The following is a 20,749-nucleotide window of genomic DNA, read 5'->3' as shown; positions in this document are numbered from 1 at the left end:
TTTTGTAATTCAATTTAAAAAATTGCTCAAACTCATATATGACATAGATTCACTACACACAGACTGATGTATTTCAATTGTTTATTTATTATTTATATTATTATTTATTTATTTTATGATTATGACTTATAGCTAATGAAAACCCAAAATTTAGTATTTCAAAAAATGTAATATTCTGAAAAAGTTAAATATTGAAGACTCATGGTGTCACACTCTAATCAGCTAATTAACTCGAAATTAGTGATAGATTTGTCAGGTATTTTATAGTCTTTATTTTATAATTTAGTCTTAAATTTTTTTGTATAAATGCCCCCTTGTCTGAGCTCCTCCAACATTTTCTCCCAATTATACTAATGGTTCTTCCATGTGCTCAAATGAATGATCATGTAATCCAGACAGATTGTGACCCAGGGATGGTGATTTCAGAGTGCAATGTCACACCATGATCTCTGTTTGCTTGATTATAACTTAAGAGAAGAGGAACTTTCTACTGTATGAAATGGCACTTTGTATCAAAAACAGGTGGACACGCAGGTGGAACTCAACAGCTGCCTAGCCAGCCTGGAGCAGGACAAAATCCTTTCTGTCAGCTATAGTCTTCAGCATAACTACTGGTGGCCAAGCATGAAAGCAGACATTAACAGATTAATTATTTTCTGTACCTTTAACCGTACCCAAGGGAAAACTTGTGCCACTGTCTACACCATGAAGACAAATTTCTTTTAATTTCATTACAGAATCACAAGTAAATCATAAAATAATTGTATATCCAAATTGATTCTTCAAACCAGTGTGTCTGATTCCTCTGCATAGCCTTCCTACAGCCTTCAACTTTCAAACTGTTTTTAAATTTTTCACTATACAAAAAGGCTTCATAAACAGCTGTGTCCTCACAATTAAAATATGTGAGGACTTTATGGAGAAAATGGGTGTCACAGTCAGCCCGACATCAGGGTATCAACCCCAAGTGAATGGTCAGGTTGAATGAGCCAATCATGAAATAGACCACTTTTTGAGAACATACTGTACAAGAATGGGACTGACCCCATTCTAATGCACAGTAGGATACTAAAACCAGTTATTTCCATGCAAGAAGAGCATCACAGACTCAGGAATGCTTAGAAGGTAATGGGAAAGAGCACACCAATGACTAGAAAAAAGAGCAACATCAAACAAGGCATTTCCTAATAGGCATCTGAACCTCTGCACATTGACAGATGACCAGCATAAAGAATAAATGGCATCCTAAAATCAAGATACAGTCAGGGAAAACTACAGTAAAATACCTGATAGCCTGGAAAGTGTCCAGGGGCAAGTATTAGATCAACACACAAGATATGCTAGATCCTTTAATGATTTAGGAATTACATCCCAACCAGCCGCAACCACACTTAAAGAGAACTAGAAGAAGGTAGCTTCTTGGTGGGGGCCTGTGTCAGTGTAGCGGAAGCAGAGTGCAACTACCAGCATGCATGCTCCAGCTCCAAAGTTCGAACCAGGAGCACATGTTTGCAGTTAACACCGGATATAAATAGAACTCAGAACACAAGGAGCCTCGCAAAGCATACACTATAGCAAGTTTACTTTATAATCACAACTTTTCTTTGCTCTTGTTTATGTTATTTGATGAATTACCATCCAATTCTATTCAAACTCAAACTCTGCTTTGGATTTAGTGTCTTATTAAAATTTAATGGAAAGTGATTTGTTTTCCAGGAAAATCAATATTATCATGCACTTGTTGCAGTAACACAACAGGCATTATTGAAAAGGTATGGAAACACTCAAATTAAGATCCAATAACATTTTTACCATTGCTGTTCATTTTCTTTCTTTATTTATTTTTTTATTGTTAATAACATAACACCAATGAAAAAATATTTCTTACATTAAATTTCACAGTAGTATATGTTGCTTAAATTTGTGAAAATATGATTTTAAAAATGCGCATTACAACAAAAAAAATATTGTAAAAGGCAAAACTAATAAATGTATCATTCAAACAATATAATAAACAGTAAACTTTAAAAGAAAGTTCTTATACAATGTATTTACTGGACAGTTTTCATGTTCTCTGGAAAACTTTATTGTTAATCCAAAAACAAACAGAAAAAGTAATTTGAGGTTTTAAAGCTGTTCCTAAAAGCAAATCTGTGCATTACTTTAAGATGTTCAATATCAGCATTCTTTTTAATGTTTTTTCACATTAGTTTAAATAACTTGGCTATACTATACTATTTCCTTCTTTTAATATAGAGGCACATCATAATTCTACATAATATAGAGGCACAGAGACAACACTGTTACATTTGACGTGTGAGATTCATTTTCTTAGGCGCGGTTACAGTTTTTGGCCACATGATGGGAAAAAAGTGTGGGGAAAAAAGACAGAGATTTGGTCAAGTGAATTGGTATAAGTTACATTGTGTATTTGTGTCAAAGGTGTATAAGAATTACTTTGTTGGATTTAAGAACAAATCCAACTTACAAACGTCCTCTTTTGGTAGTCTGAGACTACGTAAGATTTAAAAAATGTCCCTAGAATAAGAATTTTAATACATGGAAAATAATACAGCAAATGTAAAAGGAATGCAATACATTAATGGGATAGTGCAGGTAATGTCTAAAATATTAATAATAATAATAATAATAATAATAATATGATAATAATTTAGTGTTAACCTAAATCTTTTTTCAGGATGAAAACATTCATTATGCCAGTGTTCAGTGCAAAAAAAGGTCCAGAGTATCTGTTAAGAATAACACTGCATCAGATTCAGTAAGTGTGATCTATGCAGCAGTCCCATCACAACCACAGAGCCAGTGACTAGAACAAGGTAATCCAAATTATATATACACACACATACTGCCTGGCAACAAAGAAAAAAACTATGGCACACTCTATCACACAATTTTTGCTTTGATTGTGGCACGCATTTGCCATGACATCGTTAAGCTAATGCAATGTCACTTTTTTTTACATCCACAGACAGATTTATCTCTAAGATCTTCAAAATCTTATATTGATAATGATGGATGGAGAGCTGCAATGATTCAACGCTGCAAATAACAAAGATTTTCTGTGGTGGCTAATTCACATGTAAACATGATATTTTATGCTGCCTGAACAACTCCTTCACAATTTGAGCCCAATGAATCCTGGCATTGGCATCCTGAAATATAGCAAATAGGGAAAATTGTAGACCCCTCCATAATTTCTAAGTAAGAGAACTTTTAATTAGCTCATTAGAGTGGGACACTTTGACCCTAGAATATTGAAACCTTTTCACAATATTAAAATGTTCTGAGATTGTGGATTTGGGGTTTTCATGAGCTGTAAACTATAATCATCTCAATTATGACAAATCACAGCATGAACTATCTTGCTTCGCATGTAATGAGTCTATCTCATATATTAGTTTCACCTTTTAATTTGCATTGCTGAAATAAATGAACTTTTGCACGATATATATTCGGGTTTCACACACACACACACACACACACACATACAGTATGTATATATATATATATATATATATATATATATATATATATATATATATACTGAACAAAAATATAAACGCAACACTTTTGTTTTTGCTCCCATTTTTAATGAGATGAACTCAAAGATCTGAAACATTTCCTACATAAACAAAATAACCATATCTCTTAAATATTGTTCACAAATCCGTCAAAATCTGTTAAGATGAAGAACTGGAGTCAAGTCGAGACCCCAATGGGGACGACGAGCATGCAGATGAGCTTCCCTGAGACTGTTTTTGACAGTTTGTGCAGAAGTTCTTTGGTTATGCACTCCGATTGTTTCAGCAGCTGTCCGAGTGGCTGGTCTCAGACGATCATGGAGGTGAACATGCTGGATGTGGAGGTCCTGGGCTGGTGTGGTTACACGTCGTCTGCGGTTGTGACGCCGGTTGGATGTACTGCCAAATCCTCTGAAACGCCTTTGGTGAAGGCTTATGGTGGAGAAATGAACATTCAATTCACGAGCAACAGCTCTGGTGGACATTCCTGCTGTCAGCATGCCAATTGCACGCTCCCTCAATGCTTGTGGCATCTGTGGCATTGTGCTGTGTGATTCAACTGAACCTTTCAAAGTGGCCTTTTACAGGTGGCCAGTCTAAGGCACACCTGTGCAATAATCATGCTGTCTAATCAGCATCTTGATATGACACACCAGTGGTGGGATGGATTATCTCGGCAAAGGAGAAGTGCTCACTATCACAGATTTTGACAGATTTGTGAACAATATTTGAGAGATATGGTTATTTTGTTTATGTAGAAAACGTTTCAGATCTTTGAGTTCATCTCATAAAAAATGGGAGCAAAAACAAAAGTGTTGCGTTTATATTTTTGTTCAGTATATATACACAGTATATGTTTAAGCTGTCTCACAGAAAGAGAGAGAGAGAGAGAGAGAGAGAGAGAGAGTGAAAGTCTATGCAAGCCAAAAGGAAATAATGAATCCCTCCTACTAGTTAGTACTCACAATAATATTAATAAAGAGTCATTATTTCATCTAAGTATGTAGTGTAGTGAAATCAGGAGTCTGCTTTTTAAGAACAGGTCATCATTTTAGTAGGATGTGTGTAATGTCTATAGGATGTGTGTAATGTCTAAAGAATGTGTGTGGTGTCTATAGGATGTGTGTAATGTCTATAGGGTGTGTGTAGTGTCTATAGGGTGTGTGTAGTGCCCACTGTATATGTGTTTTTGAGGATGTTAAGACCCACAAAGGGGGCCGTGTTACATGCCCGTGTGTGTGGCATGTAAGTGTAGTGGCGCGGATGCTGGTGGCGGCGTGCACGCGCGCTCTTTTTTTCTCTCTCTCTCTTGCTCTCCCTTTCCTGCAGGTGGCCTCGCCCTGATTGGCCGTCGTTGGAACTGCGCGTCTTTTTAAGGTCGCGGAAGAAAGCCGGAAGCGCGCGCTATGTTGGGAGATGTTGCTTGTGCTTGTTTATGTTGTGAAAATAGAACTGTTGGGTTGCGCCTGTGTTTGTGAGCTTGTGTGGTGTGTGTTTTGGTCTCTTTGTGTTATGTTACTTGTTAAGTGTTGTAAATATTGTAAATAGTTATTTTTGTTAGTATATGCATTTCTTTTATGGAAGCAGTAGGGGTTGGGTGCCATTTTAGTTAGACCCGTTTTCTCCTGTTTTGAATGTTTAGTTAGGGAGTCAGTTTAGCCCTGTGTTTTTGGTTTAGTTTTTCTTTGTAGTGTAGTTAGTTTTTGGGAGGAGATAGGGCAGGGTTTTTGTTTATTGTTTTGGCCTTGGCCCAACCCTGAAGCCAAGAGCTTCCGGTGTGTGTGTGCGTAAAAAAATAAAAGTTAAAAAGACAAAAGTTTGGTCGTGTAAGATTTTATTATTTATTTTGCCCTGGGACCCTAGACCTGGGGACGTAACATTTTAAAAGTACAATAGGGCCTTTGCACATTATAACATCAGCACTATTAAAAACTTTAGGCTTATCAGAGTGATGGCGAGGACATCATAGTCAGGTCATCATCGTGCTGATGTCATAGTGCTTGGACCCTAAAAATGTCAGCAATGTGTAGATTATGTTTCCTCTAAATATGTTGGTGCTGTCGTGTTGCCGTGTCAGTTCATTTCTTTGGACTCCTCTGTGTTTTTAGTCTGGAAATTGGCAGATTTTTTCTTCTTCAGAAGCCACACTCCGAGACCAAGTAACACCAGGCCCGGCAAAATGATCAGGATCCACAAGTAATGAAGGTTCTTTACACCGTTATCTGCAGAGACAGAAATTCATTGCTGTAAATAGTTCCCTCTCAATGACATGACATTAGAAATGTTATTATAGATTTAAAACAGTCATTATGAAGTCTATTCTTCTTATTTTCATTGTTTTTATATTTTCATATTTCTCTCTTTCAAAAATGATATTTTATTTATTAAATATTATTCATGTGTGGAGTTTCAGCGTAGAACTACTTTTTCATATCGGTCATTAATATTTTTTCATATGTGTTGTCACTCACATAATCACATGACTGTGTGTGATGTTTCCATCAGTGAGCTGAACAACACAACACACACTTAAATAAGGTTTAATATTCACCTGAGGAATCTGGACTCTCTTCAGTTCGGTCTTTAGAGGAAAAAGAAATTAATATTACTTTTAAAAAATGTCTTACTTTATTAACAATAACAATATATTTTTCTTTTGATGTGATATTTCAATAAGGTTTGATATTCACCCACCTGACGAATCTGTTCTCTCTTTAATTCTCTCTTCAGTTCGGTCTTTATAGAAAAAAGAAGATAAAATAAATGATATTAAATATCTGTGTTCTGAGTGTGTGTGTGATTTTTACACATTATTTATTCTCACAAGTGATTTCTGTTTAAACACACAGTTCATTTACTCCTGTTAATTTATTCACTAGTTTATTTACTCCTGTTAATTTATTCACTAGTTCATTTACTCCTGTTGGACGCAGCAAAAATATCTAATAATTGGGTGAACACAGGAATTTGAGAGACTTCGTAAAGGACCAGATTGTGACACTTTGACTATTAGGAGGAGGTCGGTGAGTGTGTGCTGAAAAAAGTATTGACATTTGGGACAGGGGTGTGTGGTGTGTGTGTGTGTGTGTGTGTGTGTGTGTGTATTCTTTCTACTCAATCTAACACAGACAAGGAAATCTTACCAGTTCTCTGTGTAAAACACTAAACTGTGCAGCAGTGTGTGTGTGTGTGTGTGTGTGTATTCTCTCTATATATGTGTATTCTCACAGTCTCACATCAACATTAAATAATCTGTTCAGTTTAATAACATTCCAGTCATTATAAACTCTGTGTACTGATACTGTGTGTGTGTGTGTGTGTGTGTGTGTGTGTGTGTGTGTGTGTCAGACTCTCTATCTGAGACTAATACACTTACTGTAGACTGAGAGATGAACTTCCTGGACCAAGACAGATTTCTTTGGGTGTTCCAACAGCATGGAGCTTCTGTACTCAGCTTCATCAGTAACTCTGACGTTCTTCAACACCAGGGAACAGTTTCCTTTAAGCAGCTCGTCCTCAGGAACGTCCACACGACCCTCGTATCCTTCAGCCTGAAGGGAATCTTTACCCTTTCGCTCAAACACAACCTCACGCTCAATAGTCCACACAACATGAGGTGTTTGGACAGAGAGATCTCTCCATTCACACGGCAGGATGACTGTGGAGCCCACAGGAGCTGAAATGACGGGAAACACGTTTTAGGAAATGATCATATTTATATCCTATATAATAAAATCTATATTTATCTTTTAAACCAGTGTTGTAGTATAGTGTTGTAATAAGGCTCGACTCAATAACGATGTGCCCCAATGACAAATGGTTTGACCCTTTAACTAGGCCACAAAAATTTGGTTGATTCACAGGAAATTATAATTTTTTTTACATTTGCAATTCATTCAAATGTAATAATGTTTTTTACATTTAACATTAATTCATCATCACCAAAGAAGTTGGTGGTATGGAGGCTCGGAACGATGTTTGAATTTCCAGTTCTGTATTTGGATTTGCAGAGGGAGTCACATGGGATTCCAATGAGTTAGTTATTGTTCGTATTAGTGAAGGTGAGGAAGTACATTCCAGGAAATATTAATTGCTTCTGTTTTAAGATCCAAAATATTAGCCACAGATTTCCTGCTTCAATTTTTCTTTGGCGGTTGTAAACCATCACCCGCGTTTATCTGCCGCTGCAATATTCAGACATTATTTGTACGAATCTGAATACGTCACAGCCTTAACAACGCATTGCGATTGAACCCCTTTAAAAAAAAGGCTAATAGCAATCAGGGAGAATGAAGCAGCAAGTGTGTTTACACTGAGAATCATCTGTCATGTACTGTGTGTGTGTGTGTGTGTGTGTGTGTGTCATATGTGTGTGCACATTTCATATACATTTGTTTGAGCGATTAGTAATATACATGTATGTATGAGTGTTTCATATACGCGTGTGTGTGGATGGAGTGTTTCATGTTTGCGTGTATGAGTTTGATTTAAGCTCTATAAGACACTTCATATTTTATTAAAGTTAGAGTCTATTAGAGTTGTTATGAGGAAACCTGGGTCATGACTCAGTGGTTAAGGCGTCTGATACTGACCTTATTTCTAACTCTGTTATCTGATACGCTGAGACTTTTATAATTAGTCGGTGTTTCACACTGTATGATTGACTTACCTGTGACTGAGAGTTGAGCTGCATTGATGGAATCTGTGGGAAAAAAAAAAAAATCACAATCTACATGATTTTAAGAAACATACATATACAGTGCATTGCAAAAGTATTTATACCCCTTGAACTTTTCCACATTTCGTCACATAATAACCACAAAGGTAAATTAGATTTTATTGGAAAGACAATGATAAATGGTTAACATATTTAATGAATAAAACTTTATGAACTGTGGTGTGCATTTGTATTCAGCCCCCTTTACTCTGATACCCCGAACTAAAATCCAGTGGAACCTTCAGAAGTCACCTGATTAGTAAATAAAGTCCACCTGTGTGTAAATAATCTCAGTATAAATACAGCTGTTCTGTGAAGCCCTCAGAGGTTTGTTAGAGAACATTAGTGAAGAAGCATCATAAAGCCCAAGGAACACACCAGGGTGGGAAAGTGTTCAATCCATCCATCATCTGAAAATAGGAAGAGTACGGCACAACTGTAAACCTACCAAGACATGGCCGTCTACCTAAACGAACAGGTCGGGCTAGGAGAGCATTAATCAGAGTAGCAGCCAAGAGAACAATGGTAACTCTGGAGGACCTGCAGAGATCCAAAGCTCAGGTGGAACAATCTGTCCACAGGACAAATATTAGCCATGACCTCCACAAATCTGGCCTTTATAGAAGAGCAGCAAGAAGAAAGTAATTGTTAAAAGAAAGCTATAAAAAGACCCATTTGTAGTTTGTGACAGGCCATGTGGGGGGACATATGAAGGTGGAAGAAGGTGCTCTGGTCAGATAAGAACAAAACATTTTGGCCTGAATGCAAAACACTGTGTGTGGTGGAAAACTGTGAAACATGTTGGTGGCAACATCATGTTGTGGGGGTGCGTTTCTTTAGCAGAGACAGGGAAGCTGGTCAGAGTTGATGGGAAGATGGATAGAGTCAAATACAGGACAATCTTAGAAGAAAACCCGTTAGAGTCTGCAAAAGACTTGAAACTGGGGTGGAGCTTCACCTTCCAGCAGGACAACGAACCTAAACACACAACCAGAGCTACAATGGAATGGTTAAAATCAAAGAATATTCATGTGTTTAAGGTCCAGACCTAAATCCAATTGAGAATCTGTGGCCAGACGTGAAAATTGCAGTTCATAGACGCTCTTCATAATTTCAACTAATCACAAACTATTTTGAAAAAAACGGCAAAAAGCAGCTGTAATTGCAGCAAAAGTTGATTCTATAAGGTATTGACTTAAGAAGTAAAAACAAGTGAATACAAGTCCACACTTATCGGATATTTAATTGTTTAAAAAAAAAAAATGAAAAACATTTTCCTTCCACTTTTACACCTTCTTTGTGTTGGTCCATCACATAAAATCTCAATAAAATGCATTTATGTTTGTGGTCGTTCAAGGGGTATGAATATTTTATAGAAATAGATACAGTAGACAGACAGACAGACATACTGTACAGATACAATAGATAGATACGCATATTGTAGTCAGTGTTTGGACACTTATGATTCTCACCCAGACATAAGATATACAGGACATACAGGAGGGTCGTGATGTCCATTAGACTGCTGTGGAGTTTGGATTTACTGAAACTAACAGATGGAAATGAGAAACAATGAGTCCATGTATAGAATATATAATCAGCATTTATCATTGTAAAATTACATAATAAAGAAAATTTTTAATCATTTTATCTCTTATATACAGCATACACACACACACACACACTATATTGCCAAAAGTTGTCTGCCTTTAAGTGCATATGAAATTTAGTAACATCCAATTCTTTATCCATGGGGTTTAATGATGTTGGCCACGCCCCCTTTGCAGCTATAACAGCTTAAACTCTTCTGTGAAGGCTTTCCACAAGGTTTAGGAGTGTGTTTATGGGACTTTTTGACTATCAATTAGTGCAGTGCAGTTTGCAAAGGATATGAATAATTTTGGACATGCCACTGTACATCATCCTGTACATCATCTTATTATCTTTTGGGAGACGCTCGTGTCATTTCTAATCAAGAAAAAAACTTGCTGGTTGAATAAAAGTGAGCTTACATCACAATATGGGTTATAAATAATTTCGGGATTGACACATTATATATACTACCGTTCAAAAGTTTGGGGTCACTTTTTGTTTAGTGATTTACACTCACCTAAAGGATTATTAGGAACACCTGTTCAATTTCTCATTAATGCAATTATCTAAACAACCAATCACATGGCAGTTGCTTCAATGCATTTAGGGGTGTGGTCCTGGTCAAGACAATCTCCTAAACTCCAAACTGAATGTCAGAATGGGAAAGAAAGGTGATTTAAGCAATTTTGAGCGTGGCATGGTTGTTGGTGCCAGACGGGCCGGTCTGAGTATTTCACAATCTGCTCAGTTACTGGGATTTTCATGCACAACCATTTCTAGGGTTTACAAAGAATGGTGAGAAAAGGAAAAAACATCCAGTATGCGGCAGTCCTGTGGGCGAAAATGCCTTGTTGATGCTAGAGGTCAGAGGAGAATGGGCCGACTGATTCAAGCTGATAGAAGAGCAACTTTGACTGAAATAACCAACCGAGGTATGCAGCAAAGCATTTGTGAAGCCACAACACGCACAACCTTGAGACGGATGGGCTACGACAGCAAAAGACCCCACCGGGTACCACTCATCTCCACTACAAATAGGAAAAAGAGGCTACAATTTGCACGAGCTCACCAAAATTGGACATTTGAAGACTGGAAAAATGTTGCCTGGTCTGATGAGTCTCGATTTCTGTTGAGACATTCAAATGGTAGAGTCAGAATTTGTCGTAAACAAAATGAGAACATGGATCCATCCTGCCTTGTTACCACTGTGCAGGCTGGTGGTGGTGGTGTAATGGTGTGGGGATGTTTTATTGGAACACTTTAGAACCCTTAGTGCCAATTGGGCATCGTTTAAATGCCACAGGCTACCTGAGCATTGTTTCTGACCATGTCCATCCCTTTATGACCACCATGTACCCATCCTCTGATAGCTACTTCCAGCAGGATAATGCACCATGTCACAAAGCTCGAATCATTTTAAATTGGTTTCTTGAATATGACAATGAGTTTACAGTCACCAGATCTCAACCCAATAGAGCATCTTTGGGATGTGGTGGAACGGGAGCTTTGTGCCCTGGATGTGCATCCCACAAATCTCCATCAACTGCAAGATGCCATCCTATCAATATGGGCCAACATTTCTAAAGAATGCTTTCAGCACCTTGTTGAATCAATGCCACGTAGAATTAAGGCAGTTCTGAAGGCGAAAATGGGTCAAACACTGTATTAGTATGGTGTTTCTAATAATCCTTTAGGTGAGTGTATTTTCTACATTCTACAACAATACTGGGGATTTCAAAACTATAAAATAACACATATGAAATTAGGTAATTACGTAACAACAAGAAAAACAACAGTAAGTTGTTATTTTAAGACACAGAGGTCAGCCTTTCTGTAATAGTTCTTGCAAGAACAGTATTGTCAAGTGCATTTGCAAAATCCGTCAAGCACCATAATGAAACTGTCTCTCATGAAGGCCGTCCCAGGAGGGCGAGACCAAAACCTACCTCTGCCTCAGACGAGAAGTTCATTTAGAGTTATCAGCCTGAAAAATGACCAATTAACAGCACCTCAGATTAGAGGCGTTATGAAGTCCTTACAGAGCAGAAGTAGCAGAAACATCTCACCATTAACAGTTCAAAGGAGATGAATGCATTTTTTGCATGCCTTTACAATGTAGAAATAAATCGTCATGGAGTTAGAAAGTGACCCCAAACATTTGAATGGTAGTGTATATAAGATATATATGATTTATATTACGAATTTAAAGACATATAATTATTATTTAAACACATTTAAGAAATTAATTCTCTCCTACCACAAAGGATGCTGTTCTGCCTGCCAATGTGTAAATAGTTTATAGTGCAGCACCTGTAGGATCACAGAGGAGCAGCAACATTTTACCAACTTAAATGCAAATATAGGAATTCAAAAATTATTTAAAATTCAGGAGTCAGTGTTGTGAAAGTGATAACTCTACTAATCATGAACTCTCTCATGTAATTCTGCAGGCCTTCTGCATGGCAGGCGAAAACACCTACCCCTGAGCCACCAGTGCTCTATACATTATGTACATTTATTATGTATTTGGTAAAAAGGTGAGTATAACATGGTATATGTAACATATAATATGTTTAACCTAACTTGCTTTGTAGTTAGTGTTTTTTAGGATACAAGATTTTGCTACATAGCTCATACACACTTGCGCGTATACACACGAAACTTGGTACACATTTAGAGCTCATTGAGCTGAACGACTTTCGCTCTGCATGTCATGGGCTCAATGAAACAGAAAGTCAGTTATTTTGGGTCGTTCGCAAAACACAACCGAAGGATTTTGATCTACTCCTCCTAGGGGATTTATATGATCACCACCAAACCGGGCTGATGTGATCTAAAGACACTGAGGATGCAAACTTGTAGAGGGATTGTTCACGAGGTCAGCCATGATAATGCCTTAAACTTACGCTAAAAAATGGTTAATAACATTGTGTGGCATTATACTGAGTGACATTAACTGCTTTTTAGCACAAATTTGAGGCATTATTACGGCGGAGGGTCCCTGGGGCTCCACCCATGTGCAGATCCTGACGCCTGACCCTCCCACCCGTCATATGTGGTTAACTGCCTGCTGCTGCTCCTTACGCTGCTACATTGTAACGCCTGTGATTCACTCAGTATAACAACGTAAATGTTGATAATAACGATTCCTGCAGATACACTGACTTTGGTCCAACCCACCCGCCAAGAAAACAGAGGTTCGGTTTTATAAATATAGATAACACACGTACATGATATACACAACCTTTTACAATTAGCCTGCAAACAGCTTACAGATATACACAATAGAATGTGTAAATAACATACGAGGAGTGTTCAAGTCAAACCGGGTCAAAATTCTCATGAATAAAGGCTTAAACCCAATTTTACACTACGGATCTAAACTCAGCTGATTGACGAGTTGATGTTGAGTTTTGAACGAGCAGAATAAACACGGTTATGTGTGTATCATTAACACTTTTACGCGGTGTTAGCTAGCTGTTAGCTGTTAGCTCCTGTTGTCCTAAGAATTCGCCAGCCGTTACCTGTTCGTGTCGGTCTCCAACCAAAATATTTCCTTTTGTCTTCGATTTATTTCGTTGCATATTCACTTCAGTTATTTTTTATCTGACTGGTACAGTATCCGCACCCTTTAAGGAAACAATCCAATTGGACGGTAGTCCCCTGGGAAGTGTCCTGCACAGTCATAGTAAGTGCGATTCGAAACCGCAGAAAGCGGGAATGTCGTGGTGTAGGGAACAAGTGAACAACGGATCTACACTTCACCGGAAGTGGGAATGAAAAATCTCCCATCATGCCCTGCGCCTCACTGGAACCCTAAAATGGAGCTCAAAAAGTGATTGACATACGTATTATCCTCATTATCGAGGACAAAAATTATTATTGTAATTTAATCGAATAATACATTTATGAGTTATACACGTGGGACGGGGAGTTTGGCGCAGGGGAATTGCGCGCCCCCAGTGGGCCACTTGTGCTACTGTTTACCCACTAACAGAGAACGTGAGCTGGGTTTAGACCGTCCCATCTTTCGGGTACAATCGCGCACGCTCTAGCTCCACCTCACTGACGGGGCGGTAGTGTGTATAACTCGGAAATAAATTATTTGATTAATTTACAATAATTATTGTACAGAGTCAGCGACGGGTATCCAAGATGCCTATGTTACCATGGTAACGCACGGAGAAAGTGACGTATGCGCTTGTGACGTTCCAGGGTTTTTCAAATGGTGGAATTTTGTCACACATTCCCTGAACAGGAAGTAGGGAGCACACTGAAGTATATTTTGGAATGTAATGCAGCCCCACCAGAGGCATTCAACGGTGTGGAAGTATTGATGGGAAGTTTGGATCATTTTAGTGACTCTTTGGATCTCGTTTATCAAAATCAACAAATCTTTTTTTGAGTCATTTAGTTAATTTCGTTCTTTTGTTCAGAAATCAAATAAAATGTTACATTTTTAATAAACAGACCCATATCACATCTACATAAAAAAATTTTTGGCTGTAGTTCAAGTAATGAAAATATTACATTTTGATAAATATGATAGATTATTATAAACAGATTGAGCAGTTCACTTCTCATATCTTCTGGTCTGAATTGTTCTTTCTTTTGTCACGTGACTCTCATAGACACTATACAGTGCATTACACAGGAAACAGAATTGAACGATTCTTCTCATGAGTCTCCTAGTCCAAGTCGTCCGTACTGCTTCATGAGTTCTATATGTTTAAAATAATCAATCCTATCTCTTGACCTAGCACATGTTTTCCCTGTACTGTATACCTGTGTGTATAAATAATAGACAACTCTCTGACCGAGTAACTTTATTATTATTATTTTTTTTAAAGAATATACTTTATGATGTTTCTCTGGTGCTAAGGCAGACATGTTTTGGACGGGTGAACTGAAACTTGAAATAAAGCAGCTGGTTTTCCGTCTCTTTTTCTGGTGGTAAAAACCACAGGCTGTGCACAAGACAAAAACCCACAACTTCCCTTTTCATTAGATCTATTCAAGTATTAAGAATATTAAAGGTTAATACACACGACTAAAGTCGCCCAAAAAATTATAATTAAGATTGCTAATAAGCCAGTAATGAGGTCAACATCAGCAGAAGCTTTTAAAAATGCATTTGTAATGTTGTAGGTTATAAAAGCATTATGGTTTTGAGGTAATTTCTTTATTTTAACTGAACATTTTTACCTCCTTGGGTTTGAAATTTTACTTAACAAGGCTGAACACCCGGTGCAGTACACTTTGCAGGGAAGTTTAAGCTGATCGGGACATAAGCACTGTTCCAGGGAAATCCTGTATAGAGGAGCTATTGCTAACAGCTAACTAAGATCGGGAGAGTGTTAATGAAAAATCAAAATAATTGTTTGATTTATTTAATTTATTTAATGTTGAACCATATGTGAAAGAATGGATAATAACTTTAATGTCCAAAGCTAATAGTGTTGAGGAGTTCCGTAATATAATACAGTAGATATTAGAACATTAAAGTGCATTTAGAGATTACAACAAATTCACACAATTTATAGTCATAATTTACACTCATGTTCTTTTATTCAAACTTGCAACAGTCAGACATGGTGAGAGCTGTAGAACAAAGAACAAAATTCTTCAGAAAAAGGAAAACACACACACATCTATCTATCTATCTATCTATCTATCTCTCTCTCTCTCTCTCTCTCTATATATATATATATATATATATATATATATATATATATATACACACACACACAGATATATACAGTGAGGTCAATAAGTATTTGATCACCCTGTGATTTTGCAAGTTCTCTTACTTAGAAATCGTGGAGGGTCTACAATTTTCAGCCTAGGTGCATTTCCACTGTGAGAGACAGAATCTAGAAAAAAAAATCCGGAAATCACATTGCATGATTTTTTAACAATTTGTGAATTACTGTGTCAAATAAGTATTTGATCAATTGAGTTAAAACATTTTAATATTTGGTACAGACACCTTTGGTAACAATTACAGAGGTCAAATAGTTCCTGTAGTTCTTCACCAGGTTTGCACACACTGCAGGAGGGATTTTGGCCCACTCCTCCATACAGATCTTCTCTAGATCTATCAGGTTCCAGAGCAACACGGAGTTTCGGCTCCCTTCAAAAAATTTTTATTGGATTTAAGACTGAAGACTGGCTAGGTCACTCCAGAACCTTGATATGCTTCTTACGAATCACACTTTTCCTGGCTGTGTGCTTTGGGTCATTGTCATGTTGGAAGACTCAGCAACGATCCAACTTTAATGCTTTGACTGAGGGAAGAAGGTTTTTGCCCAATATGTCACATTACATGGCCCCGTTCATCCTCTCCTTAATATAGTGCCGTCGTCCTGTCCCAAGTGTAGAAAAACACCCCCAAAGTATGATGCTTCCAGCCCCATGCTTTAATGTAGGTATGGTATTATTGGGATGATACTCATCATTCTTCTTCCTCCAAACACGGCGAATGGAGTTAAAAAAATATATATCCTAACAACGTTTCATCAAACAGAATCTTGACAGTTTTATTGCCCCTTTTGTTGACCTTTGGATGACCCTTAGGAATTTGTGTGTGTGTGTGTTTGGGGGGGGGGGGGAATCGTTTTATTCATTTTATTTTATTCATTTGTTTCCTTCACTTATTTCATTCATTTTATTTATAAACGTATTTACTAATTTATTTAGACATCGTTTCATTTGTTTATTTCATTTATTTAACCTATTTATTTCATATATGTACGTATTTACTCATTTACTTTTTGTAAGAATTTGTTCAGTGTGTTTTGTTTTATTTGAAAAATATGCTCGGTGTGGGGACTCATTTCAAGATGTTTGTGCTTAACTATTAAGACGGGGAGATTTATTTATTTATTTATTTATAACCGGAGAACAGGGAAACGTTTATTCAGTGTGATAAGGAAAAGCGTGCATCACTTTGATTGACAGAGCACTATCGAACTTGTTCGTTTTTCAATTTACTTAAAGAGAAAAAGAATAAGCATTACCAGAGAGTGAGAGCCCTGAGTCATTGGTGGAGAGGTTTGAAGAAGAAGAAAATAAACGTTACGATGATACGACTAAAACGTTGTTGCAAACATGCAAGCGAGTCTGAGAAAAGAATAATGAGACAAAAGCAAGGTCTGCGGGTGAATGGTTTTACCGTGTGAGCTTGTCCGATGTTTGCTGAAGGGAAATCAAACGGGTTTCCTCTCGGGTGCTGTGATTGGCCGGATCTGCGCGTGACAAAACCCCGCCTTCGCCTCTTCTGCTTAGTCGCAAAAGGTGTTAATTTTTCAAAGTCTTCATCTACAGTGGTGTGAAAAACTATTTGCCCCCTTCCTAATTTCTTATTCTTTTGCATGTTTGTCACACAAAATGTTTCTGCTCATCAAAAACCGTTAACTATTAGTCAAAGATAACATAATTAAACACAAAATGCAGGTTTTAAATGAAGGTTTACATTATTAAGGGAGAAAAAACCCTCCAAATTTACATGGCCCTGTGTGAAAAAGTGATTGCCCCCCTTTTTAAAAAATAACTTAACTGTGGTTTATCACACCTGAGTTCAATTTCTGTAGTCACCCCCAGGCCTGATTACTGCCACACCTGTTTCAATCAAGAAATCACTTAAATAGGAGCTACCTGACACAGAGAAGTAGACCAAAAGCACCTCAAAAGCTAGACATCATGCCAAGATCCAAAGAAATTCAGGAACAAATGAGAACAAAAGTAATTGAGATCTATCAGTCTGGTAAAGGTTATAAAGCCATTTCTAAAGCTTTGGGACTCCAGCGAACCACAGTGAGAGCCATTATCCACAAATGGCAAAAACATGGAACAGTGGTGAACCTTCCCAGGAGTGGCCGGTCGACCAAAATTACCCCAAGAGCGCAGAGACAACTCATCCGAGAGGCCACAAAAGACCCCAGGACAACATCTAAAGAACTGCAGGCCTCACTTGCCTCAATTAAGGTCAGTGTTCACGACTCCACAATAAGAAAGAGACTGGGCAAAAACGGCCTGCATGGCAGATTTCCAAGGCGCAAACCACTTTTAAGCAAAAAGAACATTAAGGCTCGTCTCAATTTTGCTAAAAAACATCTCAATGATTGCCAAGACTTTTGGGAAAACACCTTGTGGACCGACGAGACAAAAGTTGAACTTTTTGGAAGGTGGGTGTCCCGTTACATCTGGCGTAAAAGTAACACAGCATTTCAGAAAAAGAACATCATACCAACAGTAAAATATGGCGGTGGTAGTGTGATGGTCTGGGGTTGTTTTGCTGCTTCAGGACCTGGAAGGCTTGCTTTGATAGATGGAACCATGAATTCTACTGTCTACCAAAAAATCCTGAAGGAGAATGTCCGGTCATATGTTCGTCAACTCAAGCTGAAGCGATCTTGGGTGCTGCAGCAGGACAATGACCCAAAACACACCAGCAAATCCACCTCTGAATGGCTGAAGAAAAACAAAATGAAGACTTTGGAGTGGCCTAGTCAAAGTCCTGACCTGAATCCTATTGAGATGTTGTGGCATGACCTTAAAAAGGCGGTTCATGGTAGAAAACCCTTTTTTTGCAAAGATGAGTGGGCCAAAATTCCTCCAGAGCGCTGTAAACGACTCGTTGCAAGTTATCACAAACGCTTGATTGCAGTTATTGCTGCTAAGGGTGGCCCAACCAGTTATTAGGTTCAGGGGGCAATTACTTTTTCACACAGGGCCATGTAGGTTTGGATTTTTTTTCTCCCCAAATAATAAAAAACATCATTTAAAAACTGCATTTTGTCTTTACTTGTGTTATCTTTGACTAATAGTTAAATGTGTTTGATAATCAGAAACATTGTGTGACAAACATGCAAAAGAATAAGAGATCAGGAAGGGGGCAAATAGTTTTTCACACCACTGTAAATCTGTTGTTTTATCCACATTTTTAGGTAGGACTGTGCTTATTATGTCTTTTAAAAAGTTCTCTAACACTAGAGCTGAGGTGACCGTGTGGAGTGATAATGGAAGAAACAAAAGTTGATCCTTGAATTATCAGTGCACTTTGTGCCATGATCATTTTGTTAGGAATGGAATGCTGAACTGATCCAACAGATCGGTTAAAACTCCCTAGTTTATTTTCTCATTTAACTAAACCCAATTTAATTTCACTGTAGACAGCGCCTTGTAACATCGGACGTAAGAGGCAGCGACCTAAGAAGACTTCTAAGGCATGATTCGAGAAACACACTTAGAAAAGTAATCAACTTACGTAAGATATATCTTAAGAATCTTTTTAGTGCACTAAGAGTGTGCGTTATCGGGAAACCTGGTCACTTATCCACACAGGCAGCAACACGTAAGATAAACACATACAAGAGAGTCATGATGTCCATAAGACTTTTGTGGATTCTCTGAAACAAACGCATGGAAATGAGACACCTTTTGTCCATGTCTGGAATGTATGTATGTGGACATATTGTAACGGCATCCGCCTGTGATGGGCGTGCGCTTAAATCTACTACCGATCCCACTGCACCTTCACACCCCCGCCACCAAAAAGGAAAAGGCTGCGAGGAGGAAAGCGTTAAGGTCCCAGATCCCAGCCGGAAAAGCCGCCCAGCCGATGGATGTCAGCCCACAGAGATCTGGGAGGGGCCAGGCCGACCATGAACAGCGGGAGAAGCGGCGTCATAAGGGAGCGTGCAGGAGCGCTGCCTCCGTGTGCTCTGTTCTGCCACTCCGCCCACCGCCACCTATCGCCAGCTGTGTGCCCACATGCCAGCATGTCACTGCGCCAGACCTTCACTTCATCCCTTCTCCTTTCTTTCTGTCCTCACTCCTCTAACCCTTTTTTTCCCCATTTATCCTAAATAAAGTACCCCTTTTCCCATAAGACCTCGCCTCGTGTCCGTGCTTCATGGTGCCACCCGTGCAACATGGGTCGAAACTGTTATAATATATAAATATAAAATCATGGTCACTTTCATAGTATTAGCTAGCTGTTAGTGGTAGCTCCTAAACTAACACAATCTTTTAAAACTAATACAATCTTTTCACAATTGATCAATCAATCAATCTTCTTACATCCATGGACACTATGGACAATTCCACGCACACCTACCTTCATATCTACACTACATGTTTACGTTTACATCCTGGACCTTTGCACAAAGACACTTTGTTCTATGCATATTTGCACACTATCTTTCTTACAAAATATCTAAATTTCTCAATTTCTTAAATGCTCTTGTACAGTACAGTATATTTCAATTTGTACAGTATATTTCTATTTTTCATGTACAGCATATTTCTATTTTTATTTTTAGTTCTATTTTTCCTAGTTTAATTTAATTTTTTCTATTTAATTTTTCTATCTTATTTCTTTTATTCATATTTATTTCTTATTATAAGCTTAATTCTCTTTTATGGTCACTGGCGGTCGTATAAGCATTTCATAACATTTCGTACTGTGTATGACTGTATATGTGACAAATAAAATGAAATTTAAATTTTTTCCTAAAATGTGAGTGGTGTAGAGAACAAATGAACAACAGATTTTCACTTCACCGGAAGTGTGATAATGATAAATTTCCCATTAGTCACTGCGCCTCGTGGGGCGCAAAACAAAGGAGCTCAAAAAGAAATTGACATACAGTATATATTGTCATTATTATTGAGGATTAAATAATTCTTGTAAATTAATCGGGTAGTTTATTTACGAGTAATTCAGTAGAATGCTCTATAGCAGCAGTGACAGGTAACCTGAGGTGATTATGTTACTATGGTAACGCACAGAGGACATGAAGTCTACGGTGTTTCAAATGGTGGAATTTTGTTGAGGGAAGTTCCCTTAACTGACATTACCTGAACAGGGAGCAGCGAGTAGGGAGCACCCTGT

General features: G+C 37.9%; 1 protein-coding gene across 1 annotated transcript; it reads right to left on the bottom strand.

The window, feature by feature from the left end:
* Nucleotides 1-5,426: 5,426 nt before the first annotated feature.
* Nucleotides 5,427-13,453, bottom strand: LOC128507252 (uncharacterized). Its single transcript, XM_053477995.1, has 8 exons — nucleotides 13,377-13,453; nucleotides 12,110-12,162; nucleotides 9,732-9,808; nucleotides 8,212-8,244; nucleotides 6,919-7,218; nucleotides 6,237-6,278; nucleotides 6,094-6,123; nucleotides 5,427-5,764 (listed from the first exon to the last, which is right to left on the bottom strand). The coding sequence occupies exons 1-8, from the start codon at nucleotides 13,434-13,436 to the stop codon at nucleotides 5,616-5,618; spliced, it is 744 nt and encodes a 247-aa protein (XP_053333970.1). The 5' UTR covers nucleotides 13,437-13,453; the 3' UTR covers nucleotides 5,427-5,615.
* Nucleotides 13,454-20,749: the final 7,296 nt, after the last annotated feature.

Source organism: Clarias gariepinus, chromosome 2, assembly GCF_024256425.1.
Source record: "Clarias gariepinus isolate MV-2021 ecotype Netherlands chromosome 2, CGAR_prim_01v2, whole genome shotgun sequence".
NCBI classification, from domain to species: Eukaryota; Metazoa; Chordata; class Actinopteri; order Siluriformes; family Clariidae; genus Clarias; species Clarias gariepinus.
This window is presented reverse-complemented; position numbering and strand designations above follow the sequence as displayed.

Excerpts from the sequence above, each read along its gene's own strand:
- LOC128507252 (XM_053477995.1), bottom strand. The coding sequence starts at position 13,436 with ATGCAACGAAATAAATCGAAGACAAAAGGAAATATTTTGGTTGGAGAC. Across the intron at positions 12,163-13,376 it reads TTGGAGACCGACACGAACAG|GTGCTGCACTATAAACTATT; the intron begins GTAACGGCTGGC and ends GTGATCCTACAG. Across the intron at positions 5,765-6,093 it reads AGAGAGTCCAGATTCCTCAG|ATAACGGTGTAAAGAACCTT; the intron begins GTGAATATTAAA and ends CTGTCTCTGCAG.